We start from the raw sequence: 22,288 nt of genomic DNA on the forward strand, positions 1-22,288 counted from the left end.
GGTGGGCACAGCACAGTGCTTATTTAGGTATTCTTTATTTTGGAATGGTTTAGATATCCAAGTAGCATTTTCCTCAATAAACATTTATGTATTTTGATAAACTATTAATGTATTTACAATTCTACTTTAATGTAAATGACCTACAATACCACACATTGCCTTGTCTAAACGTGTTTCTTGTAGCTAAGACAGATGACTTCCAAGCCTATCACTATGACCACTACAACTTGTAATGCCATTTGTTACTACTAATATTGTGCTGCTGTGACTGTATTTCAACAAAGACTACCACCCAATACAGGTTAATACCCCCAACACTATCATCAGACTAGACTGTTACCTCAATTATATAACATCAAATGTAATCTTAAGAGCAAGATATCAGATATACCTATATGCCTGATGTGACAGATGAATGCAGACAACATAACAGATTACATATATTTTTTTATTATAGGCTTATCATCAACATTTTTTTTCATTTTTCACAACGTTTTTTTGTTTTCATTGCCACCGCATGTGGCGGTAGGATATTGAATTATTTTTGCATAATAGAAGGACATTAAACTTGTTCGTACTTGACCATTCCTCATACAGCTTCTGCTCCATAGTAGAGATAGACAGATAGATATAGAGATATCCATGAGATAGAGTTAAGCTGTCTATGCTTTACTCATTAATCCCTTAACTGACACTTTGTATTCAGTCATGTCTCTTTTAGGGGAGAATGATGCCATTTTGCAATGGCAAAATTAAATGATTAAAAATCACCTATTAAAAAAGATATTACAAAGAGCCAAAGAGCCATTTGTCAATGGCTCTCTCATAGGCTAACATATCTTTTTGCCAATCCACATGCCACCTCAGACTAGCAATCACCTGGCTGTAGTTTCCCCCTAAACTATTACGCCAAGCACCAAAAGCTTTTTTACTGTATAGGTGGACAGTTGCTGAGACTTCAGGATAGTCTACAATGCTACGCAATAGCTTGTCCAGATGCGCCTGCACATCTGGGTATTTGAAGGCAACATTATGAAGTTCTTCCTTGTCCAGTGTTAGGTCTGTAAAACACAAAGAATATAGAACATGAATGCATGTGAGGATTTCATGGCTGAAGTTGAGTTTTTGAAGAAAGGAACTTACCAAAAAGCTGTGGGGGGACACTCAGGCCATCTGCGTAGGCTATATATTTCCACCGACCACTTCTTAGCATGTACGTAGAGGTATTTACATTACAACCATGATATTCACTCAGAACCCAGTCTGGATGCTGATTCTTGGAGAAAGAACCGGCCTTGGACAGCAGAGGAAGAAGCGAGTAACCACTGATGAACCCTGGTGCTGGAACACCAGCAAAGTCTGAAAAATAAACAAGAGCTTTTATGAAGACAGACTGAAACCTTGTAATGCTTTGACTTTCCTCGGAGTATGCAGGAAATCAAAATCATCCACGTACGCTACTATGATTTCACCTTTTAAAAAAACAATGAATGATATAATAATCTTTAATAGCTTACTTACCGAGCACAGTTGGATAGAGATCAACCAAAGACACAAGTTGGTCGACCTGAAGGCCTGATTTCAGACCAGGCCCTATGATCAAAAGCGGAACATGGGAACTGCCTTCAAACATGGACATCTTGTAGAACTGCTGGTGCTCCATGGCTAACTCTCCGTGGTCAGCCGTAAAGATCATAATTGTGTTGTTAAGCAGGCCGGTCTCTCTCAGAGCTGAAATCACTTGGCCTGGGGAGAAAGTGGGTAAGCACGGGGCTGCTGGGATTCTTTAATTTTAATTCAGCTGAAATACATTATTCAAACAGGATCTGCACAATGAACAAGACAGAAAAGGTTGCAACTATGTAACTTTGATATTTTCAATGTTCAGCATCTTTAGAGCTCCCTGCTGCTAAATTACTGTAGTCTACTAACCCAGCATGGAATCTGCTTCGGCACACATGGCATAATAGAAAGCCCTGATACTTTTGACTTCCTGCTCAGTAAAATCACCACTGCAGTTTTTGGTGAAGGTGGAGTAGTAGTCAATGGGGTGCATGGACGATACAGGCAGCCATTTAGGAACATTGATGAGCTCTGAAGACACCTGCATGTGTAAAAAAAAGACTTAAGATTTAATTTACACTTGCATAAAAAAATATACAATCAGAAATCAGGGAAGTAAAAGCCATGCCTTCTCCAGCCAGTATGGTGACGTAAGGAAAGTTGATCCTCCTGCGGTGGGCCCAAGTGACTCAGTTCTATAGGGGTGAGGTAAATTGAGCCCGAGATAAAGAGCAAAGGGCTGGTGAGAGGCTGCACCTCTCTGGTGGATCCACTGGGTGGCCTTGTCTGTGTTTTCCCAGTCTTTCCTCATGATCCTGACCGTTGACTTGTTCCCAACAAGTTGCGCGACAGGCCGGCCCTCTTGCCGCAGGAGAAACGGAACATCTCGTGTCCAGGCCTCCACTCGGTTACTGCGGAAGTCGCGCAAGCATACACATAGATACTATTACGCAGGCATCAAAAAATGGGAAGTGGAAAGACAAGCACCATTCACACTCTTCTGAGAATAGCTGCCAGCATACACAAAATGTATTTTCTTTAAATTCATCGGTAGAGCTCTAATAATTATTTTGTTTGTGTTTTTGTATAACTGATCAGGATCTTGATGAACTGATAAGAAAATGTGTGTTTTTTTAATCTGAGATACAGGCTCCATCTTATAGACACTCCTGTCCATTTGTCCCACAGTTTCTGCCTACCTGACAGAGTGACTCCCTGAGGTGAAGTCAAGCTTGCCCATCATCTTGGTCAAATATCCATTCGCCTCAAGCAAGTCCATCCATGTCGTTGCATTAGCATTGAGGCACTTATAGTTGTTCCATGACTGAGTGAGGTGAACAAACTGACCGCTCCACATTGCTGAGAAACAGTCCGAAAAGATTCTTGATTCATATGCAATCCACTGTTTTAACACCTTAGTTAGAACATAATGTGTATAGTTAAATCATTGCACTGCGTTTAGCAGATAACTGACCTGCTCTTGAGGGGCAGCAGATTGGAGAGTTGGTGTATGCATTGAGGAAAGTGGTACCAAGCTCCCTGAGGTAGTTTACGTATGGCAGATGTACTACTTTGCTGCCAGGATCAAAGGTCAATCTGCCATCCTACAGAAGAGGATAGGAGGAAAACTCAAATTCAAAACCAAGGACCGATGTGAAAAATAAAGTCTGATATCTTTTGCTACAGCCCTGACTTCTCAAATAATGCCTTGCAAAATAAATACAAATAAATAAATCACTTGTAATCGTTTGTGGTACTTTAAATATAGATGAAAATCAATTGACAGCGCCCTACTTCAAACTTACAAATGCGTCACTCATCACCATCACTATGTTGGGTCTTGATCCATTTTGGCAAGAAATGTGACCATAAAATCTAAACAGGACAACAAAGGCCAAAAGAACTAAATTCATGACAGCGTTTCACCGCATTTAAATTAAGAGTTTTCCATTCCTCAAAGAAGCGATTCGTCCAGCCTGACCAAAAGAAATGAGGAGAGACATTTCTGTTCCTGTTAACTTCATAGGTTTACTTTCGACACTGTCGTGCGACTGCACATTCACGTCCCGGTTACGCTTTTCAAAATAAGAGTTTTCTTGTTTCGTTTCGAAATAAGCAGCCATGCAGTCTGAGGGGAATCACTGTTTTTACCCTCATCTTACAATATTAGGTAAACACTCATCATTAACACCAACAATGATTCGAATAAAGAAAAATATTGAGAACATTACAGTGGTATTAAATATTAATAACCCCGCTTTTCAAAGTTGTAATGACAAAATGTAAACCCTAGAGGGCAGCATTAATCTTCTCACAAAACAAGAAAAGACAACTAGTCATGGAACAGGCAGTGACATGATCACGTCAACGTGGGCTACTTACTACACATGTACAATATGTAGCCTACTATCATGCATAATATACACATTGTATTGTATTTTCAGGTGGCTATAACACTGTTTACAATATTCTCTGCAAATACTGTCTCAATTCTCAATTAACTTCATTCATTTTGTACTGTATATACCCCCTGTTTTTGTTTTTGTTTTTGTTTTTATTTATCTTATCTATTCTGTTTAATGTGTATTTTTTAAGTTTCTTGTCTGTGCTGCTGTAACGCCCGAATTTCCCCTCTGGGGATCAATAAAGTACTATCCTAATATATTTATGTAATCCAAATGTAGTAAGACGTCTTATGACAAGACTTCTTATGACAAAGCTATTAAATCTATGCATGCAACAGCAATTGAAGCACTGAAATATCATTCATAACCAACTTTTGTAGCTTAAATGTGAATTGTCTCTCCACTGTATTACCTGAGTGAAGCTGCACTTGGTCAATTGTCACAACGCATTATTGTTTTGCAGTCATGACTTGTTTGTTGAAAACAAGGTGGGCCCTACATCAGTATGTTCAACAGGTAATGCTGCAGTTAATGTGGAAACACTGATGGCCACCAGGTGGCGTTTTGAGCCTTAGAGTTGTTTTTCTGTAACACAGCACAATGAGACGTCCCAACCCCCCATACATGCACTGATCATTTTGAGACAAAAACAACCAAATTTATGAAATAAATGAACAAATTGGACGCGTTTATTTCAGGCTGCTATCCGTCTTACGCCTTGAATAGCAGGGCCACAGTCTACATCCCTACATTATAAATAGTGCACAGTAATTTCAAATGCTCCATGCTGCAGACTTCATGCAAGAGTCAGCTGTTATTTTTTGGTGACTGAACGCGGATCTAAAGATTGTCGTAAGTTTGGCTATAGGGGGAGAGGGGGGAGGGGGTATGTGTATCAATGATATAACATGTGCAGACATTGAAGCCATATGCTCAGACAAGATGTAGCCCGAATAAAAAAGGCAGGGTGTGGTGATGTGCTATTCATTAATTGAACTATATTTACATATAATGAATGAAAATTATACTTATCGTAGGATATATTTGCATTTGTTTTTGGATACATGGGCAAACACACGCCTTAAACCATTCCCTGGAGGTTGAGAAAACTAGTTATTTAGGCGATTTTGTGCAGTTCTATTATTGTATTGTAACACTAAAACAGCAGATAACCCGTAAAAAGTCGCTTACAATACCACTGAGGTGAACATTTCTTTGTGCAGTCTTTCAGCTGTTTGACCAAACTTGTCATCTGGCTCGGTGCCACACTTCTCTGCCTTGTTCCAAAAGGCGGAAGGAGGGGGCAGCTGAGCATTGCGCATGCGCCCAAGGTTGTTTTTCACACAGCCTGTCGCTTAAAGTGAGCTGAGCTACGGGGGTTTCCTTGTCTTTGACTGGAGACCAACTCGCAGAGAGGCAGGCGGATGATAACAGCATCCTTTGCTGTTATTCAGCCATCACACATCTCAATGAACTGCTCGCAAAGAAGCCACTGATCGTGCCTACTGCTTTTTGCAGGGCAGAGATACTGATCAGTGTCTAAAAACTGCATCTCTTTTTCACATGAGATTATTTTTTCATAGACTCCTTTTTTTTATTTCAAGGTCTCTGTAGCCTCTCTTTCCACTATGGTGCTGGGAAAGGTAAAGAGCTTCACAGTGAGCTACGACTGTCTCAATGACAGCAATGTTCCCGTCTTCTCCAGCGGGGACTGCGTCTCAGGGAGGGTGGTCATCGAAGTGACGGGAGAAATCCGCGTGAAATCTCTCAAAATCCACGCAAAAGGATTTGCAAAAGTTCGTTGGACTGAGTCGAGAAACGCTGGATCCAACACTGCCTACACGCAAAACTACACAGAAGAAGTGGAATATCTAAATCACAAAGATATTTTAATTGGACATGAGAGAGGTAAGCATGTGTGCTTTTATAGATTTAGATTTTTATGTCGCATAAGTTTTAAGGACATTGACTGTAGGATGCTCTTTGTGCTGGCTCAGGATCAGATACACTGGAGGATGCTGGTGTCAGAAATGCTCATAATAACTTTATAATATACACAGAGAGACGTGGTACATAAGCTTCTTTCGTGATAATGTTGGTATATTGCATATGGTGACATTGGCTGGATAGAGGTTTATAGTTACTCGTTTGTGTCGAGGTGTCAGAATGAATGACAGCAGCTCAGGCAATTGTGTTTTTCACAGTATTTCAAGTGTAAGACGACCATGATATACATTTTTTTGTTGATAGGTCGATAGAGTAATGACTTGTGGTGGCGTATGGCCGGCTTTGATGGAGATGCTCGTCGCAAAAACGCATTATAAAGGCTGTTTCTTTGTAGCTTTTCTTAAGTTTCCACCCATTGTTCAAAGCGGTTCAATCCTGTTCAGAAAACTAGACCTGGTGTGGGCGGAGAAGAGCACAAATCCCCCGCCCTAGCCCGTGTGCCATTGGCTGAGGTGCTCATGTGTGGGCAATGACATCATTCTCCTGCAGTGAGTGACAGAATATTCTGCAACTTTTTAATTAAGCGAGCACACGCAAAATACATGAATAGCCTACTTCTTCTTTGAATGCAAAAGTCGGAATATGTAAAGCTGCACCAGGGCTGCAATGCTGTTTCTTTGTTCTGTACTTATATAATTAAATATGTTTATTTGCACACGTATGTTTTGTGGAAACAAAAAAAACGCAGTTGCAAACATAGTGGCCTATACATGGCTTCGTTTTATTCACATTGGTTGATTGTTTCGATTTTTGTTGGGGTGTAAATGCATGCAAGTATTTCCAATGCTGTGGGTTCAACTTGTTTTTCCACTTGTAACACATTCGCCAATGACTGGATGGAGAAATACTTTTGGCATATAGCAGCTCAAACGTGTGTGGCAGCTGGGCTTGTTTGCTCGACTGTCAGACATTTCATCGTGTTTAAGGATGAACTGTACCTAGGCTATAACTGTGCATTTAAGACTGGATTGGGGTTTGAGTTAAATCTTTATGCCACGTCGTGTACTTAAAATAATTGATTTCGCAATCAAAATGTGTGTGGACATGCTTAATTGGTGTAAAGCAGTCGTGAGTTGCAATAGAGGGAAGTCTGCAGGCTTGTAGTAGTAGTTGACTGAGGCGTCGCACAGTGAATGCGTAATGAGAGCAGAGCAGAGCGGCTGTGGGAAGCTGTTCACACCGGTTTAGGCCGGTCTCCTCCTGCTGTAGTCTGCCGTTTGACTGACAGCTCCGCACTTGTTTACCACACGGCTGCTGCTGTAAGGGGGAGGGAGTGCTGAGCTGGCAGAAGCATACCCGGCTTGTCGACTACAGTTTCGATGTTAAGAATAAAAAACATTTTTTTTTGACGAATACTCGACGATGCCTATTATCTCTTTACTCTGAAGAAAACACATGGTCTATTTTATGTAAGAAATAAATGCAACCACACTTGTCCTTGTTGGTCAGACAGAGTTAATCTAGAGATTAGGATTTTATTGTTACCCCATAGAGCCATGTTGTCACCATAAGGCCTTTAGCTTATATTTCCATGTTATTCATAATAATAAGAGCTACTTATTTGTTCTAAAAAAGCACAATCTTGCACCCTTAGTCTTAGTTTCTTGCACCTTTAAACTATCACCTTATTTGGTGTGCCCTAAACATTGGTCTGTTTCTCATCTCTCAATACATTAATATTTTAGACAGATATGATAGTAAAATCCCTTTATTCTCTTTTGTCTCCCCCACCCTGTGTTTTTGGTATGACTTTCAGATGCCTTCGTAGAGCATTTTTCTCAGGTATGGTATACATGTGTTTGGAATATTGTCCTCCTTGTTTTTCAGACGACGACAACTCAGAAGAAGGTCTCACCACTATCCATTCAGGAAGACATGAGTATGCATTCAGCCTCGAGCTTCCACAGACGTGAGTGTCCTAATGCTACGCCACAGTCAAAATATTACATATCAGTAACATTGTCTACATGAGCTCTTCATTAAACCCTTTTCTGTCTTTCTTTTTCTTTTCTGTAGACCTCTGGCTACCTCTTTCGAAGGAAAGCATGGCAGTGTGCGCTATTGGGTGAAGGCAGAACTCCACAGACCATGGCTCCTGCCCATGAAGACCAAAAAAGAATTTACAGTCTTTGAGCACATTGACATCAACACTCCATTATTGCTGGTACGGGCTTTTTTGACGATGCTTTAATTTTCTTGAAATTGGCCGAGGTGTTGTGAAAATGGATAAATGAAAGTCAAACCGGCGTCTAGTAGAAACAAAGTAGCCATGACATTATTGTTAACCATTTTATTAACCCCTTTTCTTTTTCTCTGCAGTCACCACAGGCCGGCACAAAAGACAAGACACTTTGCTGTTGGTTCTGCACCTCAGGTCCTATTTCCCTAAGTGCCAAAATTGAAAGGAAGGGATACACCCCAGGTGAGAATACGTTTGTGATTAGTACTGTTTACCTTGTTGATCATCTTTTAGTAATTTACTCTGCAGATGACTGTATTGATTGGTAATTAACGTCTCCTCTTTCCCTTCCATCTCCATAGGAGAGTCAATCCAGATCTTTGCTGAGATTGAGAACTGCTCATCCCGCATGGTGGTGCCAAAGGCGGCCATCTACCAAACCCAGACCTTCTATGCCAAAGGGAAGATGAAGGAGGTCAAGCAGCTGGTGGCCAACCTGCGGGGCGAGTCTCTGTCCTCGGGCAAAACAGAGACATGGAGCGGCAAGATGCTGAAGATACCACCAGTCTCCCCCTCCATCCTGGACTGCAGCATCATCAGAGTGGAGTACTCCCTCATGGTTAGTACAGACTCTCTGTTTGTAGCAGTGTCAGGAGATCCTTTAAAAAGGAGTTTATATCTTCAGCACAGTCTAATCTAGTCCTTATTATCAGTACAGAATCAATATTTACTTGTAAGCCAGTATCTCTCCTGCTGAAGGACCCAACTGACTCAGCTCGCATTGCCAAATCTGGGCCTTGGATTGCACCAGGTGTTATCTCCACATGCTGCTAAGAGCATTAGCTCAGAATATCTTAGGTAACACCTGTCTTGAGGGTGCTTATAACCTCTTTACCTTGCGAGCAGACGGGCTCCAAGCGAGGACTGTACCTTGCATAAGCGGTCGACCTCAACACATTGACCCACATAATGCTGAATGACTACACAACCTATATAGCCCTGACTAGTATGGATTGAACTTATAACTGTTAGCTGTTTCATTTCATGTTAATTGGTAAACTCTAAAGCCCCCATTATGACTTGCATATTCTAACCTGCTGTGGTGTCCTCATGTCTTTGCATAGGTATATGTGGACATACCTGGGGCGATTAACCTGTCCTTGAACCTGCCGCTGGTTATTGGAACCATCCCTCTCCATCCCTTCGGCTCCCGTACCTCCAGTGTCAGCAGCCAGTGCAGCATCAGCTGGCTGGGCATGGGTCTGCCTGAGAGGCCTGAAGGTAGGTTGTTTCTAATGGTCATGATTCACCTTTTTATAAATAAGTACAATTCCCTTGAATACTCACATGTGGCTTCCTCTGCAGCTCCTCCAAGCTATGCAGAGATTGTGACCGAGGAGCAGAGGCAGACCAGCCTGGATGTTCCAGCAGCCCGTGAGGAGCTGGATGGACCTCTATTCGCTTACATTCATGAGTTCCGCTTCCAGCCGCCTCCTCTGTACTCGGAGGTAAACAAAAAAAAAAAAACAAAGTGTAATACAGACAAAATAACAAATTCTCTGTGATTCAGTAAGTAAACCCAACTTCTCTGTTGTCTTCCCAGATCGATCCTAACCCTGATCATGCCAGCCGCACAGAGGAACGCAGGATTGACGCCTGTCCATCCCGCTGAATGGTATTCCTGAAATTCCCCTGACTGACTCGGGGAACTCAAAGAAAACCTGTGTGCACGGCTCGGCTTTGTTTACTTTTCTCCAGCAACAACGCTCACGCAGCGCTGTTGACATCAAGAGAAAAGTATCCAACCAACCAACAAAAGACTCGGACAAACACTCACAGTTCAGTTGGGTTGGACAAACATGTTCCTGCCTTCCCTCAGTGAGAGAAACAGGAGTCACTAGTTTGGTGCATCACTTCTTTCCTGTGTTTGCTGACTGAGGGGCGGATACATGCAGACGAACACATATTCAGTCTGTATGAAATAACCCATGTGCAGTGTGAGCTCTGGTGACAGTATTGACACTGACAAGGAAGAATCAGCCAGGCCCAACCACGCCAAGCTCTTCTTTAACCCCTGATTCTTCTATTTTCGTGGCACATAATGACATGGCTCCTCACACAAAGGGCGGGACTGGTCATGTCCAGACTTCAGCTGAAGCTTCTGAAGAAAATGAGATGAAGAGAGAAAAAACATGTCGCCTATATGAATGAAAGCAGTCTGCTGCATCAGTCAACAACAGAGCCAAGACTCAGTCCTCCTGCCTCGTTTGGGATTCTGTTTTGCACATTTTATTCTTTACTTGAGTTGTGTGGCTCTGTTTTAATATGCAGAAGAAAAAAAAAATCACTAAACGTTTGGTTTCAGCCTTGTAATGCGCCAGACTAAGAAGACTGCAAGCTTAACTTTAGAGACTTTCATATTTGAGTTACGCTGAGAACAGGATCAGATTTTTGAAAAAAAAAAAAAAAAAACAATGAAAAGGACAAGAACAATGCACTGAATTTTCTTTAAGCTGTTTAAGAATTTAATTTCTCCTTATGACATTTCCTCAGTGACTTATAACTAGACTGGACTTTTACAACTGCAGCACATGATCTCCATCTGGAAGCTCTTTTTAGTTGTTGCCTCCTCGGCTTGGATACAGGTGTGGCTTCCCTCCTCTTTTAGTTGAGTTCTGTTGTTTTGTTTTTGTACTTAGCTTCAATCATAGAATAGCTTTGAATCTTTTTTGTGTTGAGGTTGCTCTGGATTTGGACTAGGAGGGTTGCAGACGTGCATTTGCCACTTAAAATTGTAACTGAGGAGATACGAGTGAGTGTGCGTGTGTGTGTGAGTGTGTTTGTAACAGTGAGGGTGGTACGTTAGAGAGGGACTTGCCTATTTACCTGCAGCCCCTCTACTCCTAATCTCAGGGCAAGCCAGGCTTGCATAACTGCCCAAAAAGCACTGTCTCAGGTGGTCTTCTTACTTGCCAAACGGTTTGAGAAAAAAAAAAGGAAAAAAATATTGTATGTTTCCTTTAAAATTGCACTGTTGGAGAAAATGAGTTTTTTTTTTTTAAACTAACAAATCGTGAGAAAAGACCAGCGGAAAAGCAAGGCAGCTTTCTGAGATTGATCACATTCCCTTTTTGTCCTGCTGCACTCGCCCTGTTCATCCAACCAACAGTTAGAATTCACCAGACCAGTGAAGCCAGAATGCTTTGAAAAAGGAATGAAATGAAAAAAGGAGAAACAACTCTGCTCCTGTGTCTTGTAAAAGGAGCAAACCCAGCTCTAACGAAAAGCTGGGGACTTTGTTAAACCTCTGTTGAGACTGGTCAGAACAAGTAGTAGTAGGTTGACATGAGTAATACATTGGTTTTCTAACTCATTCAACACATACGACCAGCTGCAACAGAGGACTTGCATAGTCAGCATAAAAAAAGAAAAGCAGCACTTTTTTTGATAAGAAAATGAAACAAAAAAAAAACATTCAATGGTGAAGGTCTGGATATAAAAACATTTATACTAGAGGATTCTTCTTGTGTAGGACGCTAATCCGTTATTTAATTTTTTTTTAAGTTAGTGACTTTTTTAAGTTTACATTTTAAATATAGCTGACACCAGTGTGTGTGTGTGTGTGTGTTATGTGTGTGTTATGTGTGTATGCACGCTCCTATCGAGATCCAGCTGAAACTAAACAAACAGCTTCTGAAATACTGCAGACTAGTAAAGTGATCTTATCTTAGTGGCCTTGACACAGAAAAGACCTGATCATGAGTCTTCATTTTTCAGTGTCTATGTTGACTCGTGTGTATGTTTTTAGACCTTTCCATGTTTTATTCAAAAGGACAAAAAGGGAAGAGGAAAAAAAAAAAAAAGTCCTTTAGAAGCAAGTGTTGAAAAATGACACCCAAGACAGGCCTCTCTCTGCTGAGCTGTTTGAACTATTATTGCGTTTACTTTGTATTTCTGGGCATTGATATATTTTGCTTCCTAGTTTAACAAGTAACTGTTCCTGAGTTAGTCGCCCTCAGACCTGGGGGGTGGCAGCTGTTGATCAGCATCGCTCCTCCCTGAGACACGTAGACGATATGTGGTAGTAGACAAACCGCTTCTTCTTTCTATCCTCTTCTTCTTTTTTTTTGTGCTAGGGTTTTTTTTTTTTTGGATCGTATCTTAGGGAAACTGAATCAAGCTACACGGCATTGAATAAGCTTACTTTTTTTTCTTCAGGTTGGTTGATTCCATAGTCCATGTGCTTGGCCCTGATAGTAGTCCAGTGTCAAAACTAAGCTAAACTCCTGACTCTCAAAAAGGCAGGAACTGAAATGTTCACAGATAAAAGAACCTGGGCCTCAGGATCTGAAACATTTTAGAAACAAGGTGCAATATCATTCACTGAATTTTCTTTATTCTCCATTGATATGTTTGTTTTTATCTCTTTGTCTGTCAGTCATGACGATGTATAGATATTCTATGAATATGTTCTGAATGATTTAACCTTTTCTCTAGTTCTTCCTTTTGATTTGAATAAACATTTTGTTCAAAAGACCAATGGGCTATGATGCTTTACTTTGTGCATGATTACACATAATTACACAGTGCACCAAATACATTTACTGTTGTTTTGTTAATACGACAGAATTTGAACAACACACCCCGAGAAGACTTTAAATGCTGTAAGCTGTAAATGATTTATGAGAACCTGTGTACCCTGCTAGAAAACCAAACTATTTGGGTCATGACAGCTTCAGTTCACATCATAGACTGTAAAGTTCAGATACACACAGGTTGCCACCCTGTCGACCACAGATTATTCTCTAAAAGTGCAATACTGCCCCTGGAGGTGGTTCAAGAACTGCGCTTGTCTTGGATGGCAGAGGTTGCAAGCCAGTACAGTTTCAAAACTTTTTACTTCAAAGTCTACTTCTATTTCACCTTAATGGGCAAGTTTAAAGAATTTGTTTATAATTTACACCTTACTAATATTTCCAGTTTGTTTTCAGGGTGTCAGACATGGTACCCCCCCCCCCCCCCCTTCAGAACAGGAATACCTCTTATTGTCCCAAAAATGTAGCCAAACATTGCCCACAAGGCCCTGGTTTTATGTATTCATCCTGCTTGTATGTGTGTCAGAGGATTAACACGGGGATTCCTCAAGTAAGAAGAGGAAAGGCTAGAGAGAAAAGCTGTTTTCATCTTTGCTCAAGTGCCTTTGACCTGAGTTATGCTACTGCTTCAGGCCTTTGTGAGTCAGACTAAAATATTATACATACCTTAATAAATGTCCTACTTGATGTTATCTTCTCATTTGGTTTTATATATGGATAAGGTCTCAAAAGCTCTTGTTCCTAAAAGTTTTGAAAGTGTATGAGTTATAGCAGGAATAGTAATTTGAATCTCACTTAACATTTTTGAAAAACAAGACGCTACTTATTATCCAGATTGTCATTAAAAAAAGCCAAAACATAATTTGACTGTTAAAAAAGGAGCATGTGCAACTGAGAGCACACCTCTCGAGGAAAGTCTCTGAGACACGTTTTACGAGTTGATGGCCACAGGCCAAATGAACCGTAGTCACAGGTCGCCATATAGTGAAAAAAACTCAACATGATTTATTGATTCCTGTTTAAAGATGCATGCACACGATAGGACATGGTGGCCTGCTGCAGAGCACGGATAAAGGAGACATCTATTAATAATTATCTGAAGTGTTTTTGTACTTTCTAATACACAGGGCTCAAGTATTGAACACTTACTTTTAACTTTCAGCTCTTTGTTTTTTTCACTCAAGTCTTATTTTCACAAATGTGCTAACATTTGCTCAGCATTTTCATAAATATTTCCAATCCATAGATCCATCTAGCTTGATTTGTTTCAGGCTTAAGTCAATATTTACTTAAATACAACTTTAAACATTGAACTTGCAAAGTATGCAGCTTTCTATCTTTAAATGGGCTTACTCTCTTCCAGTACCAGTTTGTCAACACATGACCTATTTATAATAGTCGACAATCTGCTTGTTAGCAGTCAATCAATTTGACTCGTATATGGACTTGCATATTACGTCAGTCCGGTTTTATACTAATTGATTTTCTTTGAAAATAGGAGCATGAACTCAGTAAATTCGATCGGGCCGTGATGTGAATGAAAGCACTTTACGGTTCAGTGTGTCTGAAAGGTCAAGCTGCCATAAATGCACAAAAAAAGCACAGAAGTCATTGCTGTTACATAACTGAACCTAGCACTTCTTGAGCATCCTCTGTGATGCAGGAACTCTAGTGTGCTGGCATTTTTACTCAAAACTGGTTATTTAAACACAAAGTGATAGGTCAACGGCTTTATAGTGAGTTTTTGCACATTATCAGTTTGAGCCAGCATCAGCGATGACTCAGCAGCTCTGTCAGCTTTGACCATGCGCTTCACTATGCCTTTGTCTCCTCCCCTTCTCCCCAAATCCCCATCGCCCCTCGGACCCTTTTGACTTTGGTGGGCCCGGTCCTTTGTGGGTGTCTGACCCCTGTGGATTGAAAAAAAATAGGGGGAAGGGGATTATTGAGGGAGAGCATAGATTGGGGCAGCGTGCGAGCATGCATGTGTGTGTTGATTAGGGAGTGCTGACACTACACAGGCCTCAGCTGTTTCCTCTCACCAGCTAATCCCGCTACCCAGAAGCCCCCTGTTATCCAGAGGTTCTCGGCAGCCATGCTGTGACCAAGCACGTTCCGGGTGGAAGGGGGCTGGACAGAGGCCCCCCTCTCATACCCCTGTTTGCCAATGCCACATCATCACTGTGACATAATAGAAACACACACACACATCTCTGTGCTGAGGCTGCATCCAGTGAGCACAAGCTTTCTCCCAAACAATGAAACATCCAACATTACTACAGTTCTGAAAGTAGAATATCCAAATGTGCCCATCACTTTACAGGAACAAAGATAACTGACAGCTTTCCTGGCATAATTACACTGAAATAAAGTCCTTAAAACATATGGAATAGACAATTTTTTTTTTTTTTTTAAAGCAACGCAGTACACTTCCTGGTCAAGTAGTTGACCCATTAAAGATGTAGTCTCTCCTCTGTAACTAATAACTTGAATAATTGACAGAATTGAGCTGCTGTTTAGTTATCATTAACAAATGCGTCTATCTATGTGATACTGCTTTGTGTTAATCATTAATTGTTCTAGCTAGGAAATTTCAACACACTTGATTCAACCTTATTTCTAAGTTTGACTTGTGGGGGGAAAAGAAAAGAAAAGCCTTACTGGGACCAGGTCACAGACTCCCTGCCAGATATATAGCACTCTATGGGCTATCTTTGTTATATTACCTAATTTTAATCACTTATTACATTTTTTACAAACTAATTATCAGTTTTGGGAGTTATGCTTATTACTTAAAGTGAGTCTAGTGGTTTAACCACTTATAAATATTCATATTTGTGTTTGCATTAAGTATTCATCAAAAATATGTATGATGCATTTTAAATCGGATATAGGATGTTATTAAATGTGTAGCTGTAATGAAAGAAAAGTATTTTCTCACATCATTCTTCACAGTGAAAGTCAAACATTCAACTCAAGTAATAATATAAAAACAACTTTTGAGTTGGAGTGGTAAAGGTTTTCAAAAAATATCCATCCAGAACAGTAAACACCAGATACTATAGACATAAACTTTCCCATCATCCTTTACCAACATCCCCTCACATGCTCACACACAGCAGCAAGCTCTCCATCTGCTTGAGCACAGACTTGCTCTGTGTTTCTCATCGGAACAAAAAAGAGATAGAGCTACAGATAGACTGAATGGAGGCGGAGGGGGGAGCCATGTTTTTTTTTTTCTTTCTTCTTTCAAGGGCTTTTCTTCGTGATCTTTCTCGGCAGCTGGTTCATTCCAGTTTGGAGCACTTGTGCGTGAGGGGGCTGTCAGCAGAGGCTGCTGTTTTTTGCCACTGAAAAGCCTGACTGTTTTTCGACCTTGCAGGGAACAAGTTGTTTACTGTCACTGAACACACCGCGTTGGACGGCTTAAAGACAGAATAACTTACCATAACATACAGATAAGGCGCCAACTTACCTATTTTCTGTGGTGTTCATATTATGTAACCAAAGGCAAAGCATTCAGATGACCCTCCTCTTGACCTTTTGTCCCTGCCTGTCTTTGTCTACACATGTGTGCACATTGCATTTCACTGCATAAACATTTTAAATGAATGATGACAAAGTGCATCCATCGCTTATATATTTCCGGAGGGCTTGACTGAGGCCCCTCTACAAAAGACATGATGTCAGATTCCTGCTCTGGGTCTGACCTCACCTTGCTGCTGTGAGGCTTACTTTAAAATGTATAAAACTTTGTTTTTTTAAAGAACAAAGGAAAGGTCTCTGTGTTTAGCAGTAGCATGAGCACAACAGCCTTTAAAGTCAGACTGCATGTAATTTATGATGATGGTGCTAATTCAAAATCCATTTAAACGCCCTCAGTGGAGCTGTATCTGCTGCTGCAGCGCTCCATGTTTAGTGAGCATAGGAACCTGATAGCTGGAGTGACACTGTGCTATGTTCCCATGCCAGGACTCCCATCCCTGCCATACCAGAGTCTCAGCATGATCAGCATTCCACCACACACACACACACACACACACACACACACACACACAAATACACACACCCTTACGTAGCAGCACAAGTTCAGGACCTTGCTGTTTACAGTTGGGAGAAGTCCTGCACAGTTGCACCTCTTTTAGCAAAAGATAAAAATAGATGAAGTTCAAGAAAAGGGTCAGGTTCAAGGAAAAAGAGATAATTAAAGGTGTCATTTAAATTGTCCAGAGGAATATACTTTTAAGTACTCAACTGGGACTTCTTAATCTTTTAATGCTTGTGAAACCTAAGTTGAGTTGTGAGTAAATCCTGCCCTAAAGAGTCTGGAAGTAAGAGAGTATAAGAGACTTTTTTTCCAGCATTCATTATCTGCAGCTCTTTATGCATCCATATTGTTTCTTTCATCCCTAAAGTTTCCATATTTGAAGGCAAATCTGCTCTAATGCCTGTTGCAACGCTACATGACGCAAGTCTATGTTATCATCATCCTGTCAGAAGGAAATGATGCATTAGTTAATCTGCACGACACAGGCACAAGGAGAAAACACAACGTCAGCCTGACACTACCAACATGCTCAAGATTTAACCCACAACATAAAGCTGTGGTATGACATGCAACTCAAATGACTGCATTTCCTAACTGTGGTGAGAGTGCAGGGAGCTGCTGCACTATTCTCAGAGCTGGAGGGGAGGAATGCGAGAGATATTCACCAATGACACCCTCTCCTGTTATGTCACACACGGATTTGGCTGCAGAACATAGAGGAGTGGGAGAAAGTCTGTTGTAGCCCTCGAAAAGACGCAATAAACAGTTGCAGTTAATGCCTTGTTACATGGTGAATCTATGAATGCTAGGCATTTATTGCTGTGTTTAAATATAATCTGCCTCTTTGAAAGTGAGATAGATCCCTGTTACTTTAAAGTCCCTTTCCTAGTTTGATGTAAGTGCTACATTTTCTATTTGGAGCATATAGAACATGATATCTAAATGGGAGGCAGCATGATTATGCAAGGTCAGACTGAGTGTGTTTTTTATACAACTCTCTCTCCGGTCAGTCACCTTATGTTCGGCTGCAAGGGGAGAAGAGGCCAGGCTGAGGAGTGCTGTTTCACCACTTGTTTTATTTTACCCTGTCGGTCCCCTGTGGAAGTTGCTCAGTTTCCTTTTTTAGCCATGGCTGACTCATAGCAAAGCTAACCCCCTTCCCTCTCCTCCCCTCCTCCCCTCAAAGTCCCTGCTCAGCTTTAACTCTCTCTCTGCACTTGCTCAGATTCTCCTGAGTCACAGAGAGCTAAAGAAACCCCCCCTTCCCTTCCAATTCTGCACCCCCACCCTGCTCATGCATCTCGCTCCTGAAAAACAACAGGTGCAGCGGGGCCTGCAGAGGGCGGGCTGTCTGGTTGGCAGTAAGTCCAGGCCTTTCAGTCACTTCTCACTGTTATTTCACCCCTCTGCCTCCCCAACGTCCAATCTGTCACCCTCGTTCCCATCCTTCACCCTATCTCTGTAAACCCTATCACCCCTCATTCACCCGGCCCTCCACTCTCTATCTCTGGATTTCCATCACCTCTTTCCTGCTCTCGTAATCTCCAGTTCATGGCACCCTCTTCCCTACTGGTTGCACTTTTTTGTCTCAGGTAAATTATATATAGTCCTCTTCAATCTTGCCTACACAGCATTGAGCCTACCAGAGTATGAGTTCTGTTTCAAAAATACAGTTTTTTCCTTTATTTTCCCCACAATTTATACATCTGTCTCAACAACTCGATCATTCTTTGCAAAACTACTTCCCAGTTTCCCTCACACCTCACTCCTTATTTTGAGTTTGCTTACTAGAGAAATGTTATTTTATTTTACCCTCTGAATGTACTTGAACATTTCTGACCCCTAATCAAGATGTTTCTGATGATCATGCTTTAGCTGCCTGTATGGGAGCCGACAATGGAAAATGTGTTTTACCTAAATCCAGATCCTTTTAGCTCCCCCTACAGACTGGAGCAGACTCAATATACTGGATATACAGTCCTTTATGTTGCATTTGTTTATATGTTTTTGGCTTTTATTCTTAAAGCACTAAACCATGTTTATTGTCAGTAACTTGCGTTTTTTGCAACGTATTCCGAACCTGCAGCCTTTGTCTCGTAATAGAAATGTTTTCTTTGCGGCACATCATCCCTGACTGGCAACTTTCTGTCTGTTGTATTGGTCTAACTTTCGCCCTTTGCATTCAGCCTATATAGTTTCTAGGCCACCACTCGTGTTGTTCACACTTGAGGCTCCAAACATCACATGATCACTTCTTCTAACCTAGATCCCTATGTTGAACACCCTGTAGGTGATAGCACACTGACTCCCAGAATAGCATGGGGGCCTTATCCACACGGTTATACTGGACGAGTTGTATAGCTTAAGAGGGGGGTGTACCTGTTTACAGTTCTTTTTTTTTTAATATTAGCTGACCAGCATCTCCTGTGGTTAATACACTTCCTATTGTAAAGTCCCTCATACAAATTAACTATTCCTTTTGATTTTTTTCAGACTAAAGTAACCCAGTCACTGTTTCCAAGGATGTGTGTTGATGGCTCGAGGTACTCTGTCTATTTTGGGTTTATATCCTTATAGCCTTTAGCACTGCTGTTGCACCATTAAGACATAAACCTTTTTCACGGTGAGGAGAACTCGTTAAAACTTCTCTTTGGCCTTGCTGAAAATAGGACGGGGACACTTGCTGTTGATTCATCTATATATGATCTGACATTAAGTTTGACCCTGCAGCAGCAGCAGCAGTGTTTCTGTAAACAATTAAGATGAGTGACTATGCTTTCCTCTCCTCAATCAGTTGTTCTTCTTTTTCAGTTTTTATAAAAGGTGTAAAACAGGAAAACAAAAAATATCCAGATTGTTTTTTGTATGTAAAATCTTCCCTAAGGCTTCTCAGTTTGTTGACTCATCTGTTATTTATCAGCATCTCAAGAGTTTGCGTGGAAGTCTGCCGACCTTCAAGAGGCATCTTTTGCAAGGTGTTATGTTAGACAGTTTGAAAGCTATTAATGGAGCATAATATTAAAAACCACTCGGCCAATCCAACATTTTAGCAACATCTCAGGTGTAGCATGGCACACTGCTGACACCACTTAGATTTATCCTCCTAAACTGGTTCCCAGACATCCTGGGACTTCAGCTCATGTTCCATAAGTTTCCATCCGTCTGTCTGTCTGCCTGTCCGGTCTGATCTGGACCTGCGGGCCTTTCCCAGAGTTCTGTATTTGCTCCTTGGGTAAGACCTACATGTAAACAACATGGTCGCTCAGCCCAGCTGCTCTCTGTAAAGTTGAATACAGCAGAATGGACAGGAATGACCAGGTGGCTATATGAGAAGCGAGATCACATTAACACCCACAGGGGACACACACAAAAACACACACTGTCATTCTACAGCCAAGTTATGCATCCAAATTGTCCCCTTGCAACACTCTATCTTGTGTCTCAATGAAAATTTAATGAAAGCCACAAAAGACATTAATCATGAAAAAGTGGGAGCTGCTGAAATGTTGTTGTGAGAGAACGCTGCGGCAACAGTGTTACAATGATCAACAAGTGAAACACTCTCACTAACACATATCTCTTCTGTACTGCTTGAGATGTATTACCAAAATATATTTTCTCTACAAAAACCTGTTTATCTGTGTCAGATTGATTGCATGAAACCAAAACTTGTGTAAAAGTTTTTCTTCATTCTCTTTTTAATTAGAGATGATGATGTGAGGAGCTTGAGTCTTCTTTAAAGCCTGTTCATTTTGTTTTCGTTTGTACAAAAACTAAGAAGAGACAGAGTGATGTGAAAGAAGGCGTCAGCAGAGGCTTTTGAAGACTGATCAAAACTTAAATCATACAATGTCATGTTTACTTTTTTCTTTTTCACAGACGATCCGGTGGAGTTATAGGGGATTTTTCTGTCCTCGTTTTTTGTTTCTTTTTCCACTCATTCTCTTAGTCGTAGATGCCGTCTTTCAGTTTCTCCTCTCCTCTCCTCTCCTCTCCTTTCTGAGCGATGAATCACCACTGAGTCATGAGGGTCCTGTAATGGGCGTGGCCTGAGAGTTTCAGCTGACAGGGATCAGCCAATAGAAAGAGGGGGATGGACCACACCTTTGATAGTACCACCCTCCTCAAACATCTGACTGCACACACACACACATACGCACACACACTTTCAACCTCCACGTGGTCCAAATCAGCAAGAGCGAGGCCCCTCTTTACGTTCAAAGAAGCTGTTTAAAATCTTTGCAGTGCCTTCTTTCCTTTAGTTTTTTAAACTGCATTTTTTTCAGCAACTTTTCACTTTCTTTGTTCTTTATCTTTTCTTTAGTTTGAAGTCATACCAGGCTATAACATTTCTCTTCCAGGCTTTAAAGGCTTCTCTGAACCCTCCTATTTTCCAAGAATTCACACACTCAAGAGTCATTTTAGGACAAGAGCAGTCAGGTCTGGTCTGCGCCAGTTCTCTGACTGTCCATTGAAAACTAAAAGAAAGAAAAACTAGAAGGCTTCTCTTATTTCACTAACTGAGTCAAGTTTTGGCAGCGGGTCTCTTTTCCCTCCAAATAAGCCGAGCTGCAGCAGTGAGTGCTGCACAGAGCGCCGCTGATCGTCACTGTGAGCTGAGCAGACAGAAAGGAATGTGTGACACATATCAGAGCAATCGTCTTCTGACTCTCTGTCTGCTCAACATGTGCTTGGCTTTCTCACAGCGAAGTGGATGAAGACAGTGGGAGATATGAATGGTAATGTCAAAGTAATGTGTTGATGTGATGTGTTCAAACTTTCTGAGCACAAAACAAGCTCTTGGCATGATATTTTATTAAACGGCAGTTTCAAATATTTGATTCTGATTGGCTAATAACACAGAGTAACAGTCTGCCATCCCTTGAGAGCAGACCGCTGTTAAGAAGAACAAACCAACCATAGAGCAGATGGTTGCCAGGGACACGGCTCTAATCACAGACTGTGGAGGACTAACTGTACTCATATCAATCCGCTGAAAGAAGTCCAGTTGATTTGATGTCGGTATGTTTACTGTGAGAAAAGGAGCAAAGAGAGGATAACAGCGGAGGAAAGCAGAGAAAATATGCAGAAACTGTACACTACTTTTGTTGAGAAATCCACCAAACTAAAGATGGCACATGAAGGACAAATAATGGAACATGCCATGGGATACTGTGGTGATTTAAAGACTGATGAATGAAAAAGAAAACATCAACAGACTCCGTCAGTGATCAGACAGAAAAAGTCTATCAAGTGCTGTGCTGACTAATTCAGATTGATTCACCCTCGCAGTGAGCTCTAGCCAGGATTTAGATGTAAAGATTTGGTTGAAATCAGATCTAATCAAAGACAACAATTTTCAACTGCTAAAAATACGATTTTAACATCAATGTGTCAGAAACACAATTTTGTTTCTAATTTTGATAACTTGTTAATTGTATTATTAAAATGGAGAAAGAAATGATGACGTTTGTTAAATTTCACTTTGCAG

General features: G+C 41.1%; 2 protein-coding genes across 2 annotated transcripts; one reads left to right on the forward strand and one right to left on the reverse strand.

The window, feature by feature from the left end:
• Window positions 1-19: 19 nt before the first annotated feature.
• arsk (arylsulfatase family, member K) lies at window positions 20-3,622 on the reverse strand. The gene is made up of 8 exons (XM_061037971.1): window positions 3,369-3,622; window positions 3,038-3,167; window positions 2,763-2,922; window positions 2,192-2,474; window positions 1,933-2,104; window positions 1,522-1,746; window positions 1,144-1,359; window positions 20-1,061 (listed from the first exon to the last, which is right to left on the reverse strand). The coding sequence occupies exons 1-8, from the start codon at window positions 3,474-3,476 to the stop codon at window positions 787-789; spliced, it is 1,569 nt and encodes a 522-aa protein (XP_060893954.1). The 5' UTR covers window positions 3,477-3,622; the 3' UTR covers window positions 20-786.
• Window positions 3,623-5,343: 1,721 nt separating this feature from the next.
• arrdc3a (arrestin domain containing 3a) lies at window positions 5,344-12,694 on the forward strand. Its single transcript, XM_061037972.1, has 8 exons — window positions 5,344-5,876; window positions 7,803-7,884; window positions 7,992-8,139; window positions 8,295-8,397; window positions 8,517-8,773; window positions 9,279-9,435; window positions 9,520-9,662; window positions 9,758-12,694. The coding sequence occupies exons 1-8, from the start codon at window positions 5,597-5,599 to the stop codon at window positions 9,824-9,826; spliced, it is 1,239 nt and encodes a 412-aa protein (XP_060893955.1). The 5' UTR covers window positions 5,344-5,596; the 3' UTR covers window positions 9,827-12,694.
• The last annotated feature ends 9,594 nt before the right edge of the window (window positions 12,695-22,288 follow it).

Source organism: Labrus mixtus, chromosome 5, assembly GCF_963584025.1.
Source record: "Labrus mixtus chromosome 5, fLabMix1.1, whole genome shotgun sequence".
Taxonomy (NCBI): Eukaryota; Metazoa; Chordata; class Actinopteri; order Labriformes; family Labridae; genus Labrus; species Labrus mixtus.

What these genes read in the sequence shown, in the direction of transcription:
- arrdc3a (XM_061037972.1), top strand. Translation starts at nt 5,597, where the DNA reads ATGGTGCTGGGAAAGGTAAAGAGCTTCACAGTGAGCTACGACTGTCTC. An exon ending in AAGGAAGGGATACACCCCAG is followed by an intron (nt 8,398 to 8,516) that starts GTGAGAATACGT and finishes CCATCTCCATAG; the next exon opens with GAGAGTCAATCCAGATCTTT. An exon ending in TCTGCCTGAGAGGCCTGAAG is followed by an intron (nt 9,436 to 9,519) that starts GTAGGTTGTTTC and finishes CTTCCTCTGCAG; the next exon opens with CTCCTCCAAGCTATGCAGAG.
- arsk (XM_061037971.1), bottom strand. Translation starts at nt 3,476, where the DNA reads ATGAATTTAGTTCTTTTGGCCTTTGTTGTCCTGTTTAGATTTTATGGT. An exon ending in CTGCTGCCCCTCAAGAGCAG is followed by an intron (nt 2,923 to 3,037) that starts GTCAGTTATCTG and finishes ACTGTTTCTCAG; the next exon opens with CAATGTGGAGCGGTCAGTTT. An exon ending in CGAAGCAGATTCCATGCTGG is followed by an intron (nt 1,747 to 1,932) that starts GTTAGTAGACTA and finishes CTTTCTCCCCAG; the next exon opens with GCCAAGTGATTTCAGCTCTG.